The sequence below is a fragment of the Lathyrus oleraceus genome, chromosome 1 (assembly GCF_024323335.1).
Source record: "Lathyrus oleraceus cultivar Zhongwan6 chromosome 1, CAAS_Psat_ZW6_1.0, whole genome shotgun sequence".
Lineage (NCBI taxonomy): Eukaryota > Viridiplantae > Streptophyta > Magnoliopsida > Fabales > Fabaceae > Lathyrus > Lathyrus oleraceus.
The window spans coordinates 58,139,613-58,159,951 of NC_066579.1; the positions used below are offsets into that span (position 1 = coordinate 58,139,613).

Genomic DNA, 20,339 nt, shown 5'->3' on the forward strand with positions numbered 1-20,339 from the left:
TATCAGAGTTATGTTACTGACGGATCCTCAACAATTGACCAAAGTTATACAACACTAGACCGAATTCCTAAGCTAATCTCCAATATACATGATGTATGATGCTACAACAAATGCAAACAACCACCATCTGAACCTCCTACTCCCATTATCAGTTATCAATCACAACACTGGACCAAAGTCCTTCAACACTGGACCAAAGGCCTACAATGCTGGATATTAGAGTTGTGTTACTGAGTGATTATCAATACTGGACCAGAGTCCTACAACACTCGACTGAAGTCTTACAACACTGGACCGAAGTCCTACAAATTTGGTTTCTTTCAAACCTAAACATCGAACAACATCAAAGCAGCATAAAAAAACCATCAATATTCAATAAGGCATGTTCATAACATCAACATAACTCATAATTAACTCTAACAAATTCTATTCAAGGTTAAGAGTTACATGCATATCCTTTAAGATCTCAAGAACAACTCTAACTTAACTCATTTTCTCATCAACCTCGAGTCTAAATATTTTTGACTCAACTCTAAACATATTAATAACTCAAACTCAATTCATTTAATTCTAACTCAACTCTAAACATATCAAATAAATCTAGAAACACGGAAAACGAGACATAGGACACGAATCGAAAACGACTCGAAACTTTCCGAACAGGACCGCGAATCCACTGTCGCAGGATCTCCATGTGCTGCCACCCCCTCCCCCGCCCCCCGTCTGAGTCGCCACCATGCACCACGCGCCCGTCTAGGCCGCATGTTGCTCTCCTGTGCGCCTCCTTACATGCATCACCACTTGCCAAAATCCAACAATCTCCATCATTACACATCGAGACTCTGCCGCCACCGCCTTTCCAGCGCAACTCCAATTTCAATTTTGCGACTTTTCGCCTTTTTGGGGATTTCCTAAGTTTTTTGACTTTTTCAATTTCTCTCTCTATCGAAATAGATCCTAAAACTCAACTGATTGAGTCCCAATAGCCCCAAAATGCACAGTAAAACATATATTGTGAATAATATATCATTTCATTACCTTAAACATCACAAATTCAACTTTTATATCATCATTGTATCATGAATCATCAACATATTTTATCAATTTATTATTTGTACTCATTAACATCAAAACTCATAAATTGGCATACAAATTTACACAAAAATCAATAATCAACAGATTACAAAATTGTATAATATCACAACATCTTAGAGAGGTTTTGCACAAACATTCTCAAGGTTCAAAACCCTCATTAATGGAGGAAAAAGGAAAGAAAAAGGGAAAGATGGTATGGTATCCTCTATACTCTTCATTCCTAAACACCCATAACATGAGTAGTCCCCTACCTCGAATTCGCAGAAGCTTGTAGCTTTGAAAATGGAATTTCTCTACTTCACCTTCTAAGCTAGGTTTGTCTTTTTCTCGATTTTTTAAAATAACCAAGTTTTTCAAATAAATTTCCAAAATAACCACTATTTCAAGTTATTTACCAATATAACCACTTTTCATGCATCTCGCTAAAGCATGCGCCGGTTGGACTGGTGCATGTATGTTGACATTGAACTAAGGCGCCAATTTAAATGGCGCATGCATGCAGATGAAGCCAATGCAATTGGTGCATACTTTATGACATGAATAACATACGTCATTGCATGTGGCGCATACTTTGAATATTATTATTATTATTTTAAATTTGATATGTTATACTTATATAAAATTGAAATAAATAAAATAAATAGGTAAATAAAAATACATAATAGTTGACAAGAAAATCAATTACCCGCCCGATTGAAACGCCCCCCTGTTCCACATCCCGGTGCGTTAGCCTGCCTTTGAGGTCTCCCACGATTTCTCCGAGGTGTTTGGGGTCTTTGAGTGCTGACATGATTCAATGGTGGCTGGTGTGAAGGTCCGGTGGAAGGTCCAACGGTAGGGCATACGACAATGGTCAACAATGGGGCCATATGACAATAAATCTTGTGGAATCAATGAACTCTGTCTTCAAAGGCATCTGAAACCTACCAATAATCGCTTTACTGCAAGCAACCTATTTTAGGCTAGGAGCGTTGTTTGACATCAGACGTTCAAAATGGGATTCAGTGTTACAATCTGGCAGTTGTTCAGTGATGCTTCAATGAAATTCATTAAAGAAGAAGCTGCCAAAGCTAACACGCATGTGGTTACAATGTTTGACCATACTAAAGGTTGTTACAATGTTGTTAAGTCAATAGATTATAATTAAGGCATGCCGAGGGGACACTATCGAGTGGAACTAGATAGAGGTTAGTGCGACTGCAGAAAATTCCAAGCCTTTCATATGCCCTGCTCCCATGTCATAGCGGTATGTTCAATGGTTCAACATGATCCTTCCGACTTACTATCCGTCGTTTACAAAGTCATAAACCTATACAATGTTTACAAAATTAGCTTTTCGGTGGTAGTAAAAGAGGATTATTGGCCTGCATATAAAGGGGACATACTCTAGCACAATGAAATAACGCGAAGAAAGAAAAATGGCCGCCCAAACAGCACCCATATTCGAAACAAAATGGATACGGCGAACAAAATGGTTAGATTATGTAGTTCATGTCGTCAGTCTGGTCACAATCGTACAAATTGTCCCAATGTTGGACCAAGCACAACAACATAATTTTAATTGTAACCATTTTGCTTTATATTTAAAACAACATTCATTTCATAAATATCATAAGATTCAGTTATAATAACTTGAAAACGACAAACAATAATTTAAACAACAATTGAACAATAATTTAACAACAACATAAACAACTACAACAATAAAATAACACCACAAACAAATACAACAAATGAACAACATAATTATGCGATTACAACCATCAAAACAATTTTGTGAGAAATATACATCATCATGTGAACGTCTCTGTCTGTTTTAATATTCACCTAGAAACAAACTTCTTCATTTTGGTTGAACGTAGTATCAAGCCATTGAATTCTTCTGATCTTTTCACCCTCTGCAATTTCTCCATCTAACCAACGGTTCAAGGTCCTGTTAAGATGTTCGAACGTATCTAAATTGCAAAGTCGGATCTTCATTAGAGGCTGCACTGTTGAAAAATTAAATTGACATTTTCTCTTGTGAATATAAGGACACATATATGAATACGAAGACATTTTAAAGAAAAATGGAAGGAGAATGAAGAAAAATGGAAGAAGATAGTAAGAAGATGTATGAAAATTATGGGAGGGTGATGTTGTATTTATAGATGGAGTGCATGAGCAGTAGTCACATGCATTATCGCCTCCACAGATTGGACTATGCATGCGCCATTACATATGGCGCATACACATGCATGCGCCAGCGCCAATGACGCATATGTACAATATTTTCATTGGATGCGCTAATGCACCTGGCGCATTTGTTACATTTTTTTAGAAAAGTATTTATTTTGGTAAATATTTTCAAACATTGGTTATTTTGAAAATTTACTTGAAAAACTTGGTTATTTTTAAAAAAAGTCTTTTTTCTCTCCTTAGCCTTATTTTCACAAAATTCTATGAATTGTAATCTTCTCCCAACTTTTCTCTCTTATTTAAAGTAAAACCTAATTTCCTTCATTATAATTAATTCCACAACTCCCCTCAAGTTTCACTAATTCCACCCACCTCCCTACTTTAATTAAAAACTATTTTATTGGCCAAAACTCATTTTCTCATATTTATCTATTATTTAAATCATTACAATATAATTAATTCTAGTTTATACTAAACCATAATATTCTTCACTTCTACTAAGTTAAATAATTCTACCCAGACTCATTTATTTAATTAAATAAATAAATAAATAAAAAACACTTCAAAACTCAATTAAAATAAAATAATGAAAAATTGGAGTGCTACATTCAGCACATGTTGTGTGACATCTTGGCATGAGTGCTACACTGATTGGATTCTCATGCACTTTAGATTTGTTTTAAGATTTGTTCAGCCCAAGTTTCTGCTAAAGTTGTTTGATATACAGATTTGGTTGTAAGCAACTTGTTGTGCAAAATGTTTGAAATATGTTATTTGACATCTTGGCGTGTGGACTGCTCTTACTACACTAAATCTTTGCTTCAGCTTTTGGTTAGAAAACTTGTATTAATTCTGGTACGATGAGAAGATTACATCTGAAAGAAGTTTGTTCATCCAAATCAGTTTGAAAAAAAGTTTTATTAAATTATAATCCATAAAGTTTGAAGAATATTTTATTGGATATTGTTTAATTAAAAGACTTGGTTTTGGTTTAATTTATTTGAATATGCCTGGAAGGAGTATATGTTTTGAGATTTAGTTTATTCAAGATTGTACTGAAATTGGATATGCAAAGATATTGATTGAAGATTCGTTCATTGAAGTGATTTAATTAGATATGTTTTAATTACAAGAATTTGTACTTAAAATGAGAAAATCTTTAATATATTAAAGATGTTTTAAAGTGTGATTTATTTTCTCCAAGAGATTTATTTTGAATCATATACTTAAGAAGTTAGAATTATGATTTATATCAAGTAAAGATTTTATTTGATTTGTTCAAGATTTGGAATTTAGTTACGTTGACAGATGTCAGGCCAAATGTTCCAGATATGTCAGACATCTGTCTCAGACTGTTACTTTATATTAATCAAGGATATCAATCTTCCTAATAATGATTTGATTGATTATGGGAGGTTTTGGAAGATGTGGTATGAATCAAATACATCAATAATTATCAAGAAATTCAAGGAGATCAATCAAGATTAGAAATCATCATTATTGAAGATTGATCTCATGTGCTTTATAGAAGTCCATCCAAATTAATGACCTAAATCCTTATGGCCTTTTAGAGCTGAAATTTTGTGGCTATATAAGGAGTTCATCTCCTTTGTGAAGACTAAGACCTCAAGAGAAAATATATACTCATTAGGAGAATTTTGATTTAGTCGAGTCTTTGTTTTTGTTTGTATTTTGTACACTCTATTCATGTGCTTCAAATCTAAGTTAGTTGAATATAGTATTGTCTTGTGAAGGTTATTATACCATCCATCTAATCATTATAATTGTTGAAAACACCTTGAGAGTGTTTGAAGTGAAAGTGAGAGGGGTCTCTTATTCAGGGGAAGCCTGAACGAATCTTGACATGTAGTATTAGGAAAGTGACTTTGAACATGGAGAGTTTAAAGTAAGTCCATTTGTCCTTATGACTATCATGAGTGGAGTTGTTCAATAGGGAGTCCTGAATAGAAATTCACGGGTTATATTAGGAATAGAGGCATTGAACAAGATTTTTCATCTAAGATTATTTATACTTTTACTAATGAGAATTAGGCATGGCAACATAACCCGTACCCGCGGGTACCAACCCGAACCTGCCCCGAAGTTGACGGAGAAAACTCGCTTTGATTGGGTTTGGGTTTGGATTTGAGTTTTCCCCGATTTTAAAATATAGGGACGGGTCGGGTAATGGGGACACTAGTACCCACCCCGAACCCGTCCCCGAACCCGCCCCATTTATTTCATTATGTACATTATTATTTATTTTTGATAATTTAGAATATTAAATATAGGGTCAATGTTTTGATATTTTAATTTTAATTTATTATTTAAAGTATTTGAACTGTATGTATGGAATTTTTTTAGAATGTTTTATTTTATTATTTGAAATATAATTTTATTTTATAAAAATAAATATTTCTATTAAAAAAATTGATTTCACTAAATGAATGGTGGCGGGGCGGGGATACTCGAACCCAACCCGAACCCGTTTGGGACGGGTTTGGGTTTTGATTCTCCATCCCCGTTTGGGTTTGGGGCGGGGAACGTGGATGGTTTGGGGATTCGGGTTTGAGTTTGGGGGAGGTAAAAACCGTCCCCGACCCGCCCCGTTGCCATGCCTAATGAGAATGGATTTCCTTTCTTGGGTTGAATGCCCCCAAGCGCAGGTGATATTGCATCGAACTGGGTTAATAATCCAGTGTGTTCTTTACTGCTTTATAATTTAATTCCTGTAATTTTTTAATCTTGTATAAGACGTTGTACATATTGTCTCATACATTGTGTCAAACATTTGTCCTGCGAAGAACATAAGTTTAGTTTTTTGGTTGCATAAATTTAAATGTTAGAAAATGAATTGAGATTTTGGTGTTAATAATAGTGAGAAAACTTACTAGGGTAGATTTCATTATTGTTTATTCTCATGAATAACCATTGGTGATTAGTATACTTTTCTAATTAACTATCAATATTTTCACATGTTGCTCTCATCGTATCTCATATATGACTCAACCATGTGAGATCAGATGTATTACATAGTAGCAAATCTCTACCATTATTAAATACAACAACATTAAGTTCCAATAAAGAATGAAAGATATTGATATCAATTATCAGTATCATGTAAATATTAAACCTAACCCAATCTCTAAGTATTATCATCCAATAGATGGAGACTTGGATCTAGTAACGACCAACACCTCTCTTATGTCAAGTCGTACCATGAAAACATGTTTTAGGTAGCTAATCCAAAACAAGAATTAAGAATGAAGAATCATCAATATTAAAGGTTAAGTAGAATTACATACGACGCCATGACCGTAATTAACACATGGGTATATAATGACTACATATATCCCCAACAATGATATTTTTAGTCATGCTCACTCTTTGTAGTTGCACAGGTAATCCCGAGAAGGCGAACTTGGAATAACGTCTGCAACGATCTCTTGAGCAGTGTTTCTGACTTTAATCTCCCCCATATATTCTCATGTTGAGACTAAGGTGAACATATTTCATTTATGTACTACCTTGAATCCACCAAAACTCTCCTAGAATTGAACCTGGCCATCCTATTTATAGGCTCAAGAAAGGTAGGATCACTAGGCGCATCGCCCTTCTTCTCCTATCGGGCATGCTTTAGTCCCTTTTAAGCAATGTCAACTCACCCTACAACTAGCCCTAGATCGCTAGGCGCATTGCTAATCTTCGACTAGCGCGAATACTCTTCCTTCACCATGAAGTAACTTAGCATTGAAGTCTTCTTTCACATGTGCTTGCAAAATGCTCCCATGGACTTGGTCTAGCGAGTCTTAGTTGTAGGAAATTTGTCTTGGTATGGTCTTTGCATCTTGCTTGGTGGTTTTTCAATCCTTTTCATCTTGCTTGGCGATTTACTCATTGGGCGTAATTTGAGAAGGAGCAAAGTTTTGATGCGAAGATGATCATCTCTGAGAAAAGGAAAAAGCACGTCAATAATGAAAAGGAAGAAAATAGAAATCGTAGTGAAGAAAAAGGAAAAAACAAACAAAAAGATATCTGAAAACAACAACGAACCACTGAACTAGGATCAAAGATCTAAAGAATCCAAACGAGAAACTCATGAGCAAGGATGGATAAGATGAAATATCGATGCAAGCCTTATAAAAATGGGAAATGGGGTCTAAGAGCTATCTTCGAAGATGAAAACATGGAAACAATGACAATTAGCTCTTATTGCATATATGGTAACAACAAACCGCTAATGTTATAAACAATAACTTTGAAGAAAACTACAAAGATAACTATGGATTGTTGTTTCTTAGATGTTGAATTTGAAACTAACAACAAAACTCTTGCAAAGATGATGAAAAGAAATTAAAAACCTAGAACTAACTAGGAATGCCATGTAACTCTATTAACATGAATGTGAATAGTTTTAAGAGAATTAAGTTTTCTCACACGAAGAGAGAAAACAACGTAATAACCCACACAATTGCAAAACATGCCACTCAAATTGAAAATAAAATCTAGGTTAAAGAAAACACTAGGGGTTACTTTTTCCACCCTATGGGGTGAATGAATACCCTATGGAAATCCAAAATGTCCCTTAATTCCTTAAATGCATCTTTGGACGCATCCATAATACACACACTTCAGCACTTCGTGAGTGAACCACCATTATTTTACTCAAATTTAGTTCAAAAATTAATCTCTGGAATAATTCAAAAGTGCACTTCCATAACCTTTTGTGCTATTGAATGAAAGTCTATAATGAAATAAATGGAAATGAAAGTAGAATTTATACTACATGTATATTTAAATCCGAAGATTTTAGCAATTTCTTAGTAAATTATTTACAGGCGGCTAGAAGCACAATAAAGAACCCATCTTCATCTCCTAAGCGGGATGCAAAATCCAAAGAAAAATATATAGTGATGTGAATTTCACAAGTTAAAAACTTGTTTTATAATTCTTGGCCATAACTTTTTGTACCTATACTTGTGTAACCTTATTCCTCGTGTCATGCATGTGATGTTAGGTTAAGTTACTTTGTAAATCTTGGAAGTAAATAATACACTTCATGACATTATAAAATTATGAGAGTGTACTTTCGAATTATTCTGAAGATGCATTTTCGAGTAAAATAAGAATGACTCATTTATGAAATGCTAAGGTATGTGTATTAGAAATGTGTCCGAAGATGATTTTTAAAATTAATAGACATTTTAAATTTTTACTAGAGTGTGCTAGAGGTGCATAAAGTAACCCGTCCCACCAAAAACACTCCTTGTAACCAAGTCCAAACTAATGATGAGTTGAGGCCCAAATAATAAAATCCTTTTGTTTTTGTAAAAAAATAAAATCAAAACAAATAAAATTCCCTAAAGAAAAATCTAATCTAATCAAATAAAAAAGAAAATATCAAAACAAATCTTAGTTAAAAAAAGATAAAGTACTATAAATATAGTGGTCCAATTTTTATTCTATGTATATTCTATTTAACACTTCTTTTCTTCTTCATCATCGTCATTGCAGTTTCCAAACCCATTTTCACGCACTCTTTCTCTCTCCCTCTCTCTCCGTAAGCTTCTCTGCAACCTTTACCTCTCTAACCTACTTTATAATTTTCTACTGATTTTTCCTTCGATCTTTCAATTTTATTTAAATATATTTTATTTTCTAATATCGAAGCTTTCAAGGTTCAATTCAACCATTCTGGGAGTGCCACACCCTCGAGAAGTCATCAAGTTGAAGCCTTTCTGAAGTTCCGATCGCGTTCAACCTATATTTGTTCATCTGGATTGTCGTGATTGCTTGTTGTTGCTGATTTAGGGTTGCGGTTGAAAAGCCCCAATTTCAATTTCTGTATTATTGATTCGTTTTTGCTCTATGGCTTTGTAATTTTGCATCTTTTGTTTTTTTTCATGTTTTTGTGGTCAAAGTTCATAGATTTGAACATTTTCATTCCAAATACTGTAAAATCAAAAACAATTATCATCACATTCACATTGTTATAGTGTGTTTTTGCTTTCTTCCTTTTTGTGTTTCGTTTTTGTTTTTAGTTGATTTATTGGGAAAAAATTGAAAAAAAACATCAGTAAGTGATAATTCTCATTGCAACCCTATCATTGAAACAAAAGATATCATAGTGTAATTAGAAAAAAAAAGAAAAAAAAGTGTATCAATTTGTTGATGGGGATACCTGGAATGAGCAATCAGAATAATGGACAACAATGGTTAGGCATAACCGAGCCCATTTCACTGGCTGGACCAACCGAGGAAGATGTGAACAAGACTCATGAACTTGAAAAGGTTTTTGTTTGAAGTTATTGTGAAGTTGTACATATTTTAGAGCTTTTGTTAGTGTTATTTTGTGCTGAATTTGGATTCTGGGTGTTCAGTATTTGCAAGGTGTTGGATTGTACGAGAGTCAGCAGGAGGCAGTGGGTAGAGAGGAAGTGCTTGGCAGGCTAGATCAGGTTGGCTTTATTTACCTTTTGATGTGATGTCATCTCATTTCATTTAATTCCGTCTTGGAAATATAGAGACTAGGTTTGGCTGCAATGAAAAAACAATGCAGTTTCTAGGGTAAGGAAATTGAAGTTGTTCGATGAAGATATGATGACTCATATTCTGAGTTCATGTTTTGAAACCAAATTTCTAAGATAGGAATATGAGCCAGTGTTGTTGATTGTTGATTACGGAAAGTAGCGGTTTATTTGAATTCTGTTAGTTGGTAATTGACAGCATTTGTACTAAATAAAATAGCATATCGCAGAACAATAGCGATTTGTTCAAATTCCAACATGCTACAACACTGTAGCGGGGCTATAATCCTATCAAAAAACACTGCCATGAACTGTCTAATCTTCATCAAACATCTTCAATTGACTGATTGCAGCGGGGCTATAGCCCTATTAAAAAGCACTGCCATGAACTGTTCAATCTTCATCGAACATCTTTGGTTTACTGATTGCAGTGGCTGTATCATTTTTGAATGCGACAGTATAGTTCTAGTAATGGGGAGAGTCTTCCCTCGCCCTTAATGTTTAATCACTGAAAAAAATATCTTGGAAATGTAGTGCAGATTACTATGAATTTGTTAGTTTTGATTGTGCTATTATAATATGATTAGATTGTGAAGATTTGGGTTAAGACCATTAGCCGGGCAAAAGGATTCAATGAACAACTGGTGCACGAAGCAAATGCTAAGATTTTCACTTTTGGCTCCTATCGGCTAGGGGTATGCAGTTGTTCTTATCTTCCTAATATTTCTTGTTTGTGCACATACACTTTGATTGTTTCCTTTTACTTTTATTGTATCTAATTGTGGAGTGCCGGCTGGAGAAGGGATGAGTAGGTGAGAGTTTGATAGCACTGTCTTATCATGTTGGTTCTGTTGTTTACATTTTCTTTCTATATCATATTATCATCAAATATATGTCTTATAATACTGGATTAAAAATATGAAATTTCATCCACTATTATTGGAGGAAAAACAATCCTTCGCGGAATCAACAACATATATTTGATGAAGCGATGTGAAAACAGAACTAAAAAATTGAAATGATTGGATATGATCCTATTTACATTTTGCTATCTTCTTCTCCTGTTATTTTTTATTTTACCAAAATTTTAACTCCATATCTTGCAGGTGCATGGCCCTGGAGCTGATATAGATACCCTTTGTGTGGGACCAAGACATGCAACCAGAGAAGTATGATGATGGTTGCTCTTTTTAGAGTGAAAATATTGATTTGTTTCAGATTATATCTCCTTTCATGTTTCAACTTAAATTGTTAATTAAATTGGGTTTAGGAAGATTTCTTTGGCGAGCTACAGAAGATGCTTTCTGAGATGGATGAAGTAACTGAATTGCACCCTGTGCCTGATGCTCATGTCCCTGTGATGAAATTCAAGTTCAATGGAGTTTCTGTAGATCTCCTGTATGCAAGATTGGCATTGTGGGTTATTCCTGAGGTAAGTGATTTATTCAAAAAAATTTAACTATTTGACACAATTCTTGTTCCTTCGTTCCTGTCAATGTCTTTTCTTTGTATCTTCTCAAATGTTTTAAAGGGGAATTTGAAACCAGTATTATTTGGAGGGGATTTTGCATTTTTCATAGAGAAAAAATTCTATTTTTAGCAGAGTAGTCAATAGCGGCGCTATCCCACTATAGCGGAGTGGAGCCCTGCCGCTATGGGAAGAGCCTTAGCGGTGCAGAACACTATAACAGCTGCTATAGGGTAAATAGCAGGATAGCGGAGCAGAGCCGTTCCCGGCCTGGAAGCTATCCTTTTCCCCTCTGAGAAACTGAAATTACCCCTTAAATTTACAATGTTTCAAGGGTAATTTTGGGGTTTTCAATCATATTTAAGTTGAGACTCAACCTTAACCTTCCTTCATAGTCGTTTGTGCACTTCAATAGTCACGTGTGCTTTGATTTATGGATATTTTGAGTTGTTTTTATTTGTTTAACTTTACATTAAATATATATATATATATATATATATATATATATATATATATATATATATATTATAATTACATGTAATTTGTCCAAAAATGATCAAATAGAGTGGTCATCCCGCTATACACTCCCGTTATCCCACTTTTGGGGTCGTCTGTTCCGTGCTGCTATCCAGGAATGACTACTCTGATTTTTAGTACTAAACAAGCTGTAGTATTGAATAACTCTTCTAAAGCACAAACAAAAAAGTCCTAAATAACACGAGAGGTCCTTCAGTGTTACAAATGGCATTTCGACCATCCCATTTGAGTCTCTTAATGGTTACTGCTATTCTGGATCAAAGCTTAGGTCCTTACTCAATGTTAGGCAGTGTTGACAATAGTAGCTATAACGACTTTGTAGCACTATAATACAGCGGACTTTTAACAAACCTCTGTTGTTCTGCGATACGTGATTTTGTACAAAGTGTTGTCAGCACTGATCTTAGATTGACAGTACTGATTTTAGGCAAGATGCCATTAATTTGGGACCTAATCTTTGGACATTTAGTTCATCCACGAACGAGTCTTCTGCATATGTGACATTCATTTTGCCTTCCCTCGTGTGTTTTATTCTGAATTTATATCGTAAATCTTCAAATTTACCATTTACTAATTGTTTATTTTCTTGGGTAGGACTTGGATGTATCACAGGAATCAATACTACAAAATGTAGATGAGCAAACTGTTCTCAGTCTCAATGGATGTAGAGTGACTGATCAAGTCCTGCGTTTAGTTCCAAATATTCAGGTGGTGGTTATAAAATTTACTCACCTAGGTTTTACGTCAACCTTTTGTCTGGCATTCTTATGAACAGTTGTATATTTCTTTTGCAAAGGCTTATGAATGATTGTATCATGTTTCTAAATCAGAGTTTTCGCACAACATTGAGATTCATGAGGTTTTGGGCAAAGCGTCGTGGTGTATATTCCAATGTATGACGTAACTACCATACAAGATTTCTTATTTTCTGTTCCAAAGTTGTTCATTTGATTTGATTCTTATTTTCCTAAAGCATCTTTTTGCTATTTTATTTACAGGTTGCTGGATTTCTTGGTGGTATTAATCTGGCATTGCTTGTTGGTCGAATATGCCAGCTTTATCCTAATGCGCTGCCTAATATGCTGGTGTCTCGATTCTTCAGAGTATATACTCAGTGGCGATGGCCAAATCCAGTCATGCTTTGTGCTATTGAAGAAGGATCTCTTGGACTATCGGTTTGGGATCCTAGAAGAAATCCCAAAGATAGATATCATCTGATGCCTATAATTACTCCTGCTTATCCTTGCATGAACTCTACTTACAATGTGACAACAAGTACACTGCGTATTATGTCGGAGGAGTTTAAGAGGGGAAGTGAAATATGTGAGGTATGATATATTGATTTGACTATAGTAATTTCATGTTTTGATTGATTGTTTTAACGATTTGATATATTTGGCGATGATTTTTTTGTTAATTATAAATGATTTCATATTATAATTTTTTCTTGGTTCCAGTTGGTTTTGTTGTCTATTTTGTTCTTACTGTGATATTTGGGCTGCTTAAATTTGATGTTTGTGGTGTTTGTAGGCTATGGAGGCTAGCAAGGATGATTGGGATACTCTTTTTGAGCCTTATCCCTTTTTTGAAGCTTACAAGAATTACTTACAGATAGATATTACAGCACAGAATCCCGACGACCTTAGACAATGGAAAGGATGGGTTGAGTCTCGTCTCCGCCAGTTGACACTGAAGGTATAACTGCAAAGTTTATCATTTTTAATTACTCATTATATTTTTTTCATCACTACCCCCCTTTTTTTTTTTAATTTTCTTTGGTTTTGAGGAAAGTCGGGGGTGCGGATGTGTCTTCTCGTTTTCTGTTCTTGCATAATGTAACAGTATACTAGCTGTTCTTTACATGGTTATGAGTATCATACAATATATGCAAGTCATATCTTGATTCGAGTCAAAACATAACCAAATTGATATGAATCTATATTAGTGTGTATCTATTTTGGACATAATTCTCATATTGAATCCCTTCGTGATTCATTACGATAAATCTGAACTCACTATTATAAATATTGATTCCTTTTAATGATTTGCTACCTAAACTAACTCTGTTATCAGTCACTTTTTTTTTCCAACTTTGTATAGTTTGCCGCTTTTCTTTTGTCATTTGATTTACGATTTCAATCTTCAATTACTTTGAGATTCATATAAGATATTATATAAACTTATGATTTTGCAATGTCATTTGTTTTAACTTAAAAATTTAACATTTTTATCAGTAATGTATCTTGGGATTCATTAAGATTCAATTAATGATTCAAAAAGTAGGTTTTCTAATTCACAATTTGAATCTTAATTTGATTACCATGGTTCTTTAAACTTGTAGATTGAGAGGTACACTTATGGCATGCTTCAGTGTCACCCATATCCTGGCGAATTTTCAGACAAATCTAGATCCTTCCACCACTGTTACTTCATGGGTCTGCAGCGTAAACAAGGAGTTCCGGTAAACGAAGGTGAACAATTTGATATAAGGCTAACTGTAGATGAATTCAAGCATTCTGTTAACGCATACACTCTATGGAAACCTGGAATGGATATCCACGTCTCCCATGTGAAACGCCGTAACATACCAAACTTCATATTTCCTGGTGGTGTTCGGCCTTCCTTCTCTTCTAAAGTAACCGGTGAGAATAAAAAAAGTTTGAAATCAAGGGTTAGTGGCCAAAGTCAAGCTGAAAAGTCTCAAGGAGGTAAAGCAGCTGTACTTGGAGCCGATGATGAAAGGAAGAGAAAGCGATTGGAGAATAATAATAACTTGAGGGTTTCAAAGTCCTTTGTATCTTCATCCCCTCCAAACAAGGAAGTTCATGAAGATGTAACTCCTATTAGTGCTACTAGTTCTTGTTCTATGAAATTGGATGACTCTGAAGTCAACAGTATGGGTGCACAGAAGAGCGAGACACCTTGTCTAAAATCGGTTGATAAAGTTCCTTCAGGTGATAGTGAAACCAATGGATCAGCGATGGGAAACCAGCAAGTTACTGCTCCTGATATATCAAACAATAAAGAAGAAGAACGACTAGCTATCGAGCAGATTATGTCTGGTCCGTATGACGCTCATCAAGCTTTGGCCGAAGAACCTGATGAGGTTGAAGAAGATTTGGGGTATAAAAATCAAGTCGAAGATAATGGTGGGAGTGTGAAAAACAACTCTGACTCTTCAAACTCAAAGTTTGCGGTGGTGGAAGAGCTAGTTATTCCTAAGGAAACTGTTTGTTCAACTCATTCATTCTCTAATGGAGGCTTGGAGGAGCTAGAGGTTAATCTCTTATTCTGGCTGAAAAATTTGGATGATTTTCACCGTCATATTCTTCAATAAAATGTTATTCAGCTATTGTAAATAGTTCACACCACCTTGACAGGTTCTTTCATGAATTTTCATCGAGGGTGTTGAATTAGACAATTATAGTATAAACGGTTATTATATAAGTTCTTACACATAAGTTATTTTAATACAAGATAAATTAATATTCAAACTATTTTCATTTAAGCTGAAAACAGTTTATAGACTCGTCATTATCTGTTTCTGTAAGCTCTTCCAAACAATTTTACTAGTGCTTACGCCCACAGATAAACTAATAAGCTATTCATATTTTTGTGTGTTTAAAAAGCCTGCTGAGCTGACGGCACCATTGTTATGTGGGATTCCTGCTCCTGTACCACAGAGGAAGCCTCTTATCAGGTAAACAATATTCCAATAATATTTCATTTTAGTGTCACTTTGTTATTTACTTCCTCTGATGTTATTTTGGTCTAAATTTGGTTGGTTGATTCCTTATTTTTTCAGGTTGAACTTCACTTCTTTAGGGAAAGCAGTGGATAAAAGTTCTTAGACAGTTGGAAGCTTAAGCTGCATCCTGAAGATGTATTGTATAATATTTGTAGCTCCTTGTTTATTTATGTAAAACGCTTTTGGTGAAGGAAATTAGCCTGAGCTAAACTAAGGCATCAAGTTTTATTGTGTAAATGAGAATATGTTGCACCGGCAAAATAAAAATAGATTATGATAACTTATTTGAACTCTTTTCTTACTATCTTCTATCGCTAAACATGTTTTTGATTTTTAGTTTAAATTTATGATTCTCATGAATTCATTGGTTCTATCATTTGTTCCATGTATATATGTGACATTTATTTTTATAGGTTTCTTAGTCTTTGTAGAGGGGAAAAATGATTATTTTTTTTAAATAAATAATTTTGTTAACATTTCTAGAAAAAAAGATATTTTTATTTATTTAGAATGATAAAATAATGTTTATTATTAATATATTTTAAAATTTTGAAATATTATAACAGTAAAAATTATATTTGAATAATTTGTCTAAGTTTTTTAAAAATTTTAAAAATTCTTTTCAATATAAATTTTGCGCTCTTTCAAATTGTTTTTTTTTGGTGTTACGAAGAAATACAATGGTGGACAACATCAAAGCAAATCACATATTCATCAATCATACAACATCATTCTCACACCCAATTTATCAACATACACAAAGAAATTACATATTTATCATTTAGATTATGTAATGAGAACTCACAACCCCAACCAGACTCATATGCATGTGGTACCATATCATCATAAATTGGTTCACTTAGGAACTGTGTTCACCATACTCAAACCCCGAATCCACCTTGCTCAGATTTAGGATAAATCACCAATTCACCCAGCTCGAATTACAACTTGTCTCTTTCATCACCAACAACGGCATTCAGCATGTCACAACACGTCAATGCAACTACACACAATATTTAAAGTCCCCTCTTGACAATAAACAACAATGCAGTGACCCAACGATGATAATTCCCCTCCCGAACTATCATCATACAACAACATACTCACAATTCAACAACATATTTCATGCTCATACAACATCATATCATCATCATAATTCACAAAAATTAACACACCATCATCATCACATGTGCACATATCCATCATTCATCAAATAACTTATAAATTCGATTAAAATCATGTTTAATCATTAAGTCATAACAACCATCATTTAAACAATACTAACAATACCCAAAACATTAGCAATAGTCAAAGAATCGAAACCTGCAACTAAATATCATAAAAAAAGTATTTGCGCCCACTACAGACTTAAGACGGGTTACCCGTCAAGGTCCCGACACCCATCACCTTCCCCAATACTGCAGAGCGTCACCTATGTGACGACCATCTTGGAACACAAACGTCGATAACATGATAGGTTACCCCTCACCAACGTGACGGCCGTCAGCACACTCAAAGCCACAACGCCAGTCATGGTGATGACGCCCCTCATCGACCTGCAACCTGCAGAATGCGTCATTTTCAATGGAGTTAATCGGAGAACTCCTAATTCTCATTTCAGACATACAAAATCGATCCCAAATAATACACACATGTTATATATTCACCAATAACATCTAATTTCATCAAATCAACACCTTTAATTCATGTTTTTCACAAAATCATTTTATTCCCAAACCTTTAAAATAGCAATAATGGTGAATATATGTTAACTTATCAAAACATAATTTGTCATACACCATAACACACGAATTTCATCACCAATCATCATCACATACAACAAATCAATAATCCATAACGGAATTATGTAAAAATCCTAATACTCTATCGGAGGTTAAGGATTCCTCAATTCTACCCCTATACATATACCCATTATTGAGATAGTTCCCCTTTATCTGGTTATCCTAGCAGCAATGAAAAACTTTGACTTTTGATTCTCTAATCCCCTCCAAGTTTCAAGCTTTCTCTTTACCCTTTCTCTAGTCTACTCTCTATTCTCCAATTTCTGATTCTACGTACTGATAAAACTCCATAAACTAGGTTATGTTCTAATCTATATCATTAGAGTAAATATTAATTTTGGCCTACACTCTTATTCCTCTTACTCCTTCCTCCCTTTTACTCCTCATAATTAACACTTTGGTCCCAAACTCTTTATTTTTTATTAAATTAAATAAATCTAATAAAATATTATTATTTTAATTATTAAAATAAACTCTAATAATTTAATCAATCTTTACTAACCTCCGATTACTCTCCACACTTTCACCTCAAGGTCATACCCCCATCACCCTTATTTATTTAATTAATATTACCCAATAATAAAAAAAATACACAAAAATCATAATAAATCAAGTAATTTTAATAAATAAAAAACACGGGTGTTACAACACTCCTCCACTTAAAGATTTTTCTCCCTCGAAAATTATCTTAAGTAATTAGATTCAGATACAACTCCCTCATCTACCTCTCAAGCTCCCAAGTCACGTTTCCACTAGTTGGTCCTCCCTAAGCTACATTCATTAAGGCAATCTCCTTACCACAGAACTGCTTCACTTCCCGATCCTCTATCTGCACGAGTGATGCCTCAACAGTCAGGTTATCTCTCACCTACATATCATCCACATTGATCACATGAGACAAATCTAGAATGTATCTCCTCAGCTGAGACACATGAAATACATCATGAAGATTAGAAAGCGATGATGATAAATCAATCTGATATGCCACTTCTCCTATCCTCTGCAAAATCTGGTACAGATCGAGGAAACACAGAGTGATATTTTGAGAAATCAATGCTCGACTAACACCAGTTACCAGAGTAACTCTCAGAAACACATGATCCCCCTCTTAGAACTCAAGCGCTTTCATTCTCTTATCATAATAACTCTTTTGGCGATTCTACGAAGCTCTCATATTCTCTTGGATCACTTTGATCTTTTCTGTGGTATGTTGGAAAATCTCCAAGCCAATCACATCACCCTCTCCCGTCATATACCATCATAAAGATGTCCTACACCTTCTACCATACAACGCCTTAAATGGTTTCATTACAATGTTTGAATGGAAACTATTGATGTAGGTAAACTCGATCAAAGGTAAAAAGCTATCCCAAGTACCTCCCTGTTCTAGCACACAAGCCTTAACAAGTCTTCTAAGGATTGGATAGTCCTCACTGTCTGATCATCTGTCCGCGGGTTATAAGCAGAACTCAAACGTAGCTTTGTACCCAAAGCTTTCTGCAAACTCTATCAGAATCTAGACGTAAACCTCGAATCCCCGTCAGATACAATACTAGATGGAATCCCATGCAAATTTACAATCTTCTGAATATACAACTCTGCTAGCCTCTCCAATGGATAATTAAGTCAAATCAGAATGAAGTAATCCGATTTAGTCAACCTATCCATAATAACCCAAATGGTATCACAATTCTTCATTGTCCATGGCAAACCAGGCACAAAGTCCATCGAAATAATGTCCCATTTCCACTCAAGGATAGACAACGACTGCATCAAACTCAATGACTTCTGATGTTCAACATTTGACTTCTGGCAAGTCAAACACGCATGCACGAACTCAATAATTTACTTCTTCATTCCTGGCCACCAAAATATCTTCCTCAAGTCTTGATACATTTTAGTAGCACTGGGACAAATACTCAATCCACTAATGTGACCTTCCTAAAGAATACTCTTCTTAAGTTTGTGCGCATCTGGTACACAAGCTCTATCTTTGAATCTTATCACACCATTCTCGTCGATTCTGAAATCACCACCCCGACCTTAATTAATAGACACCAACCGTCAACCAATCCCATGTCGATCTTCTGAACTTCTCTGATCTCTTCAAGAATGTCACTGGCCAACTTCAACATGCCTAACCTCATGCTGTTACGACTCCTTTCACATACTAAGCTTAGATCTAGGAAGTCATACTCAAAGCATCAACTATGACATTGGCTTTACCAGGATGGTAATTCAAACCAAAATCATAGTCTTTCAAAAATTCAAGCCACCTCCTCTGCCTCATATTCAACTCTTTTTGATCAACAAGTACTCCAAACTCTTGTGATTACTGAACACTTTAAATTTGGAACCAAACATGTAATGCCTCCAAATCTCAAGTACAAACACAACGAAGGCTAATTCCAGATCATGCATAGGATAATTCCTCTCATGAACCTTCAAATGTCTAGAAGCGTAAGCCACAACCTGTCTATTCTTCATCAACACGCCACTCAAACCCATCACCAAAGCATCACAATACACAACAAAAGACTCGCTCAGATTCAGCAAAATCAATATTGGGGCAAACGTCAACCTCTTCTTTAGCTTTATAAAACTCTCTTCATACAAGGCATCCCACACATACGCTTGACCCTTTAGAGTCAACTGAGTCAAAGGCATTACTAACTTCGAAAAACCTTCAATAAACCTTCTGTAGTATCCATCCAAACCTAGAAAACTTCTGATCTCAGTAATAGACTTCATATTTTCCCATTTTAACACAACATCAACCTTAGATGGATCAATAAAAATACCTCCACTAGAAATCACATGGCCTAAGAAACTCACTTCTTTCATCCAGAACTCACACTTAGATAACTTTGCATTCAACTTCTTTTCTTTCAAGGCCTGCAACACGATTCTCAGATGCTCTGCATGATCTTCATATGACTTCAAATATATCATAATATCATCGATGAATACAACCACAAACTGAC

At 34.8% G+C, this 20,339-nt stretch overlaps 1 protein-coding gene across 2 annotated transcripts; it reads left to right on the forward strand.

The window, feature by feature from the left end:
- The first annotated feature begins 8,679 nt into the window (after nt 1–8,679).
- On the forward strand, nt 8,680–15,843 carry LOC127112139 (nuclear poly(A) polymerase 1). 2 transcript variants are annotated; one of them, XM_051046272.1, is made up of 13 exons: nt 8,680–8,833; nt 8,944–9,564; nt 9,654–9,731; nt 10,388–10,495; nt 10,907–10,969; nt 11,071–11,232; nt 12,400–12,513; nt 12,636–12,698; nt 12,804–13,133; nt 13,336–13,500; nt 14,147–15,082; nt 15,435–15,505; nt 15,611–15,843. In XM_051046272.1, exons 2-13 carry the CDS (start codon nt 9,445–9,447, stop codon nt 15,654–15,656), a joined length of 2,256 nt encoding a protein of 751 aa, XP_050902229.1. In that variant the 5' UTR covers nt 8,680–8,833; nt 8,944–9,444; the 3' UTR covers nt 15,657–15,843. The 2 variants fall into 2 exon arrangements, with proteins under 2 accessions (XP_050902229.1, XP_050902244.1); XM_051046287.1 differs by having other exon boundaries at nt 8,701–8,833; nt 8,952–9,564.
- The last annotated feature ends 4,496 nt before the right edge of the window (nt 15,844–20,339 follow it).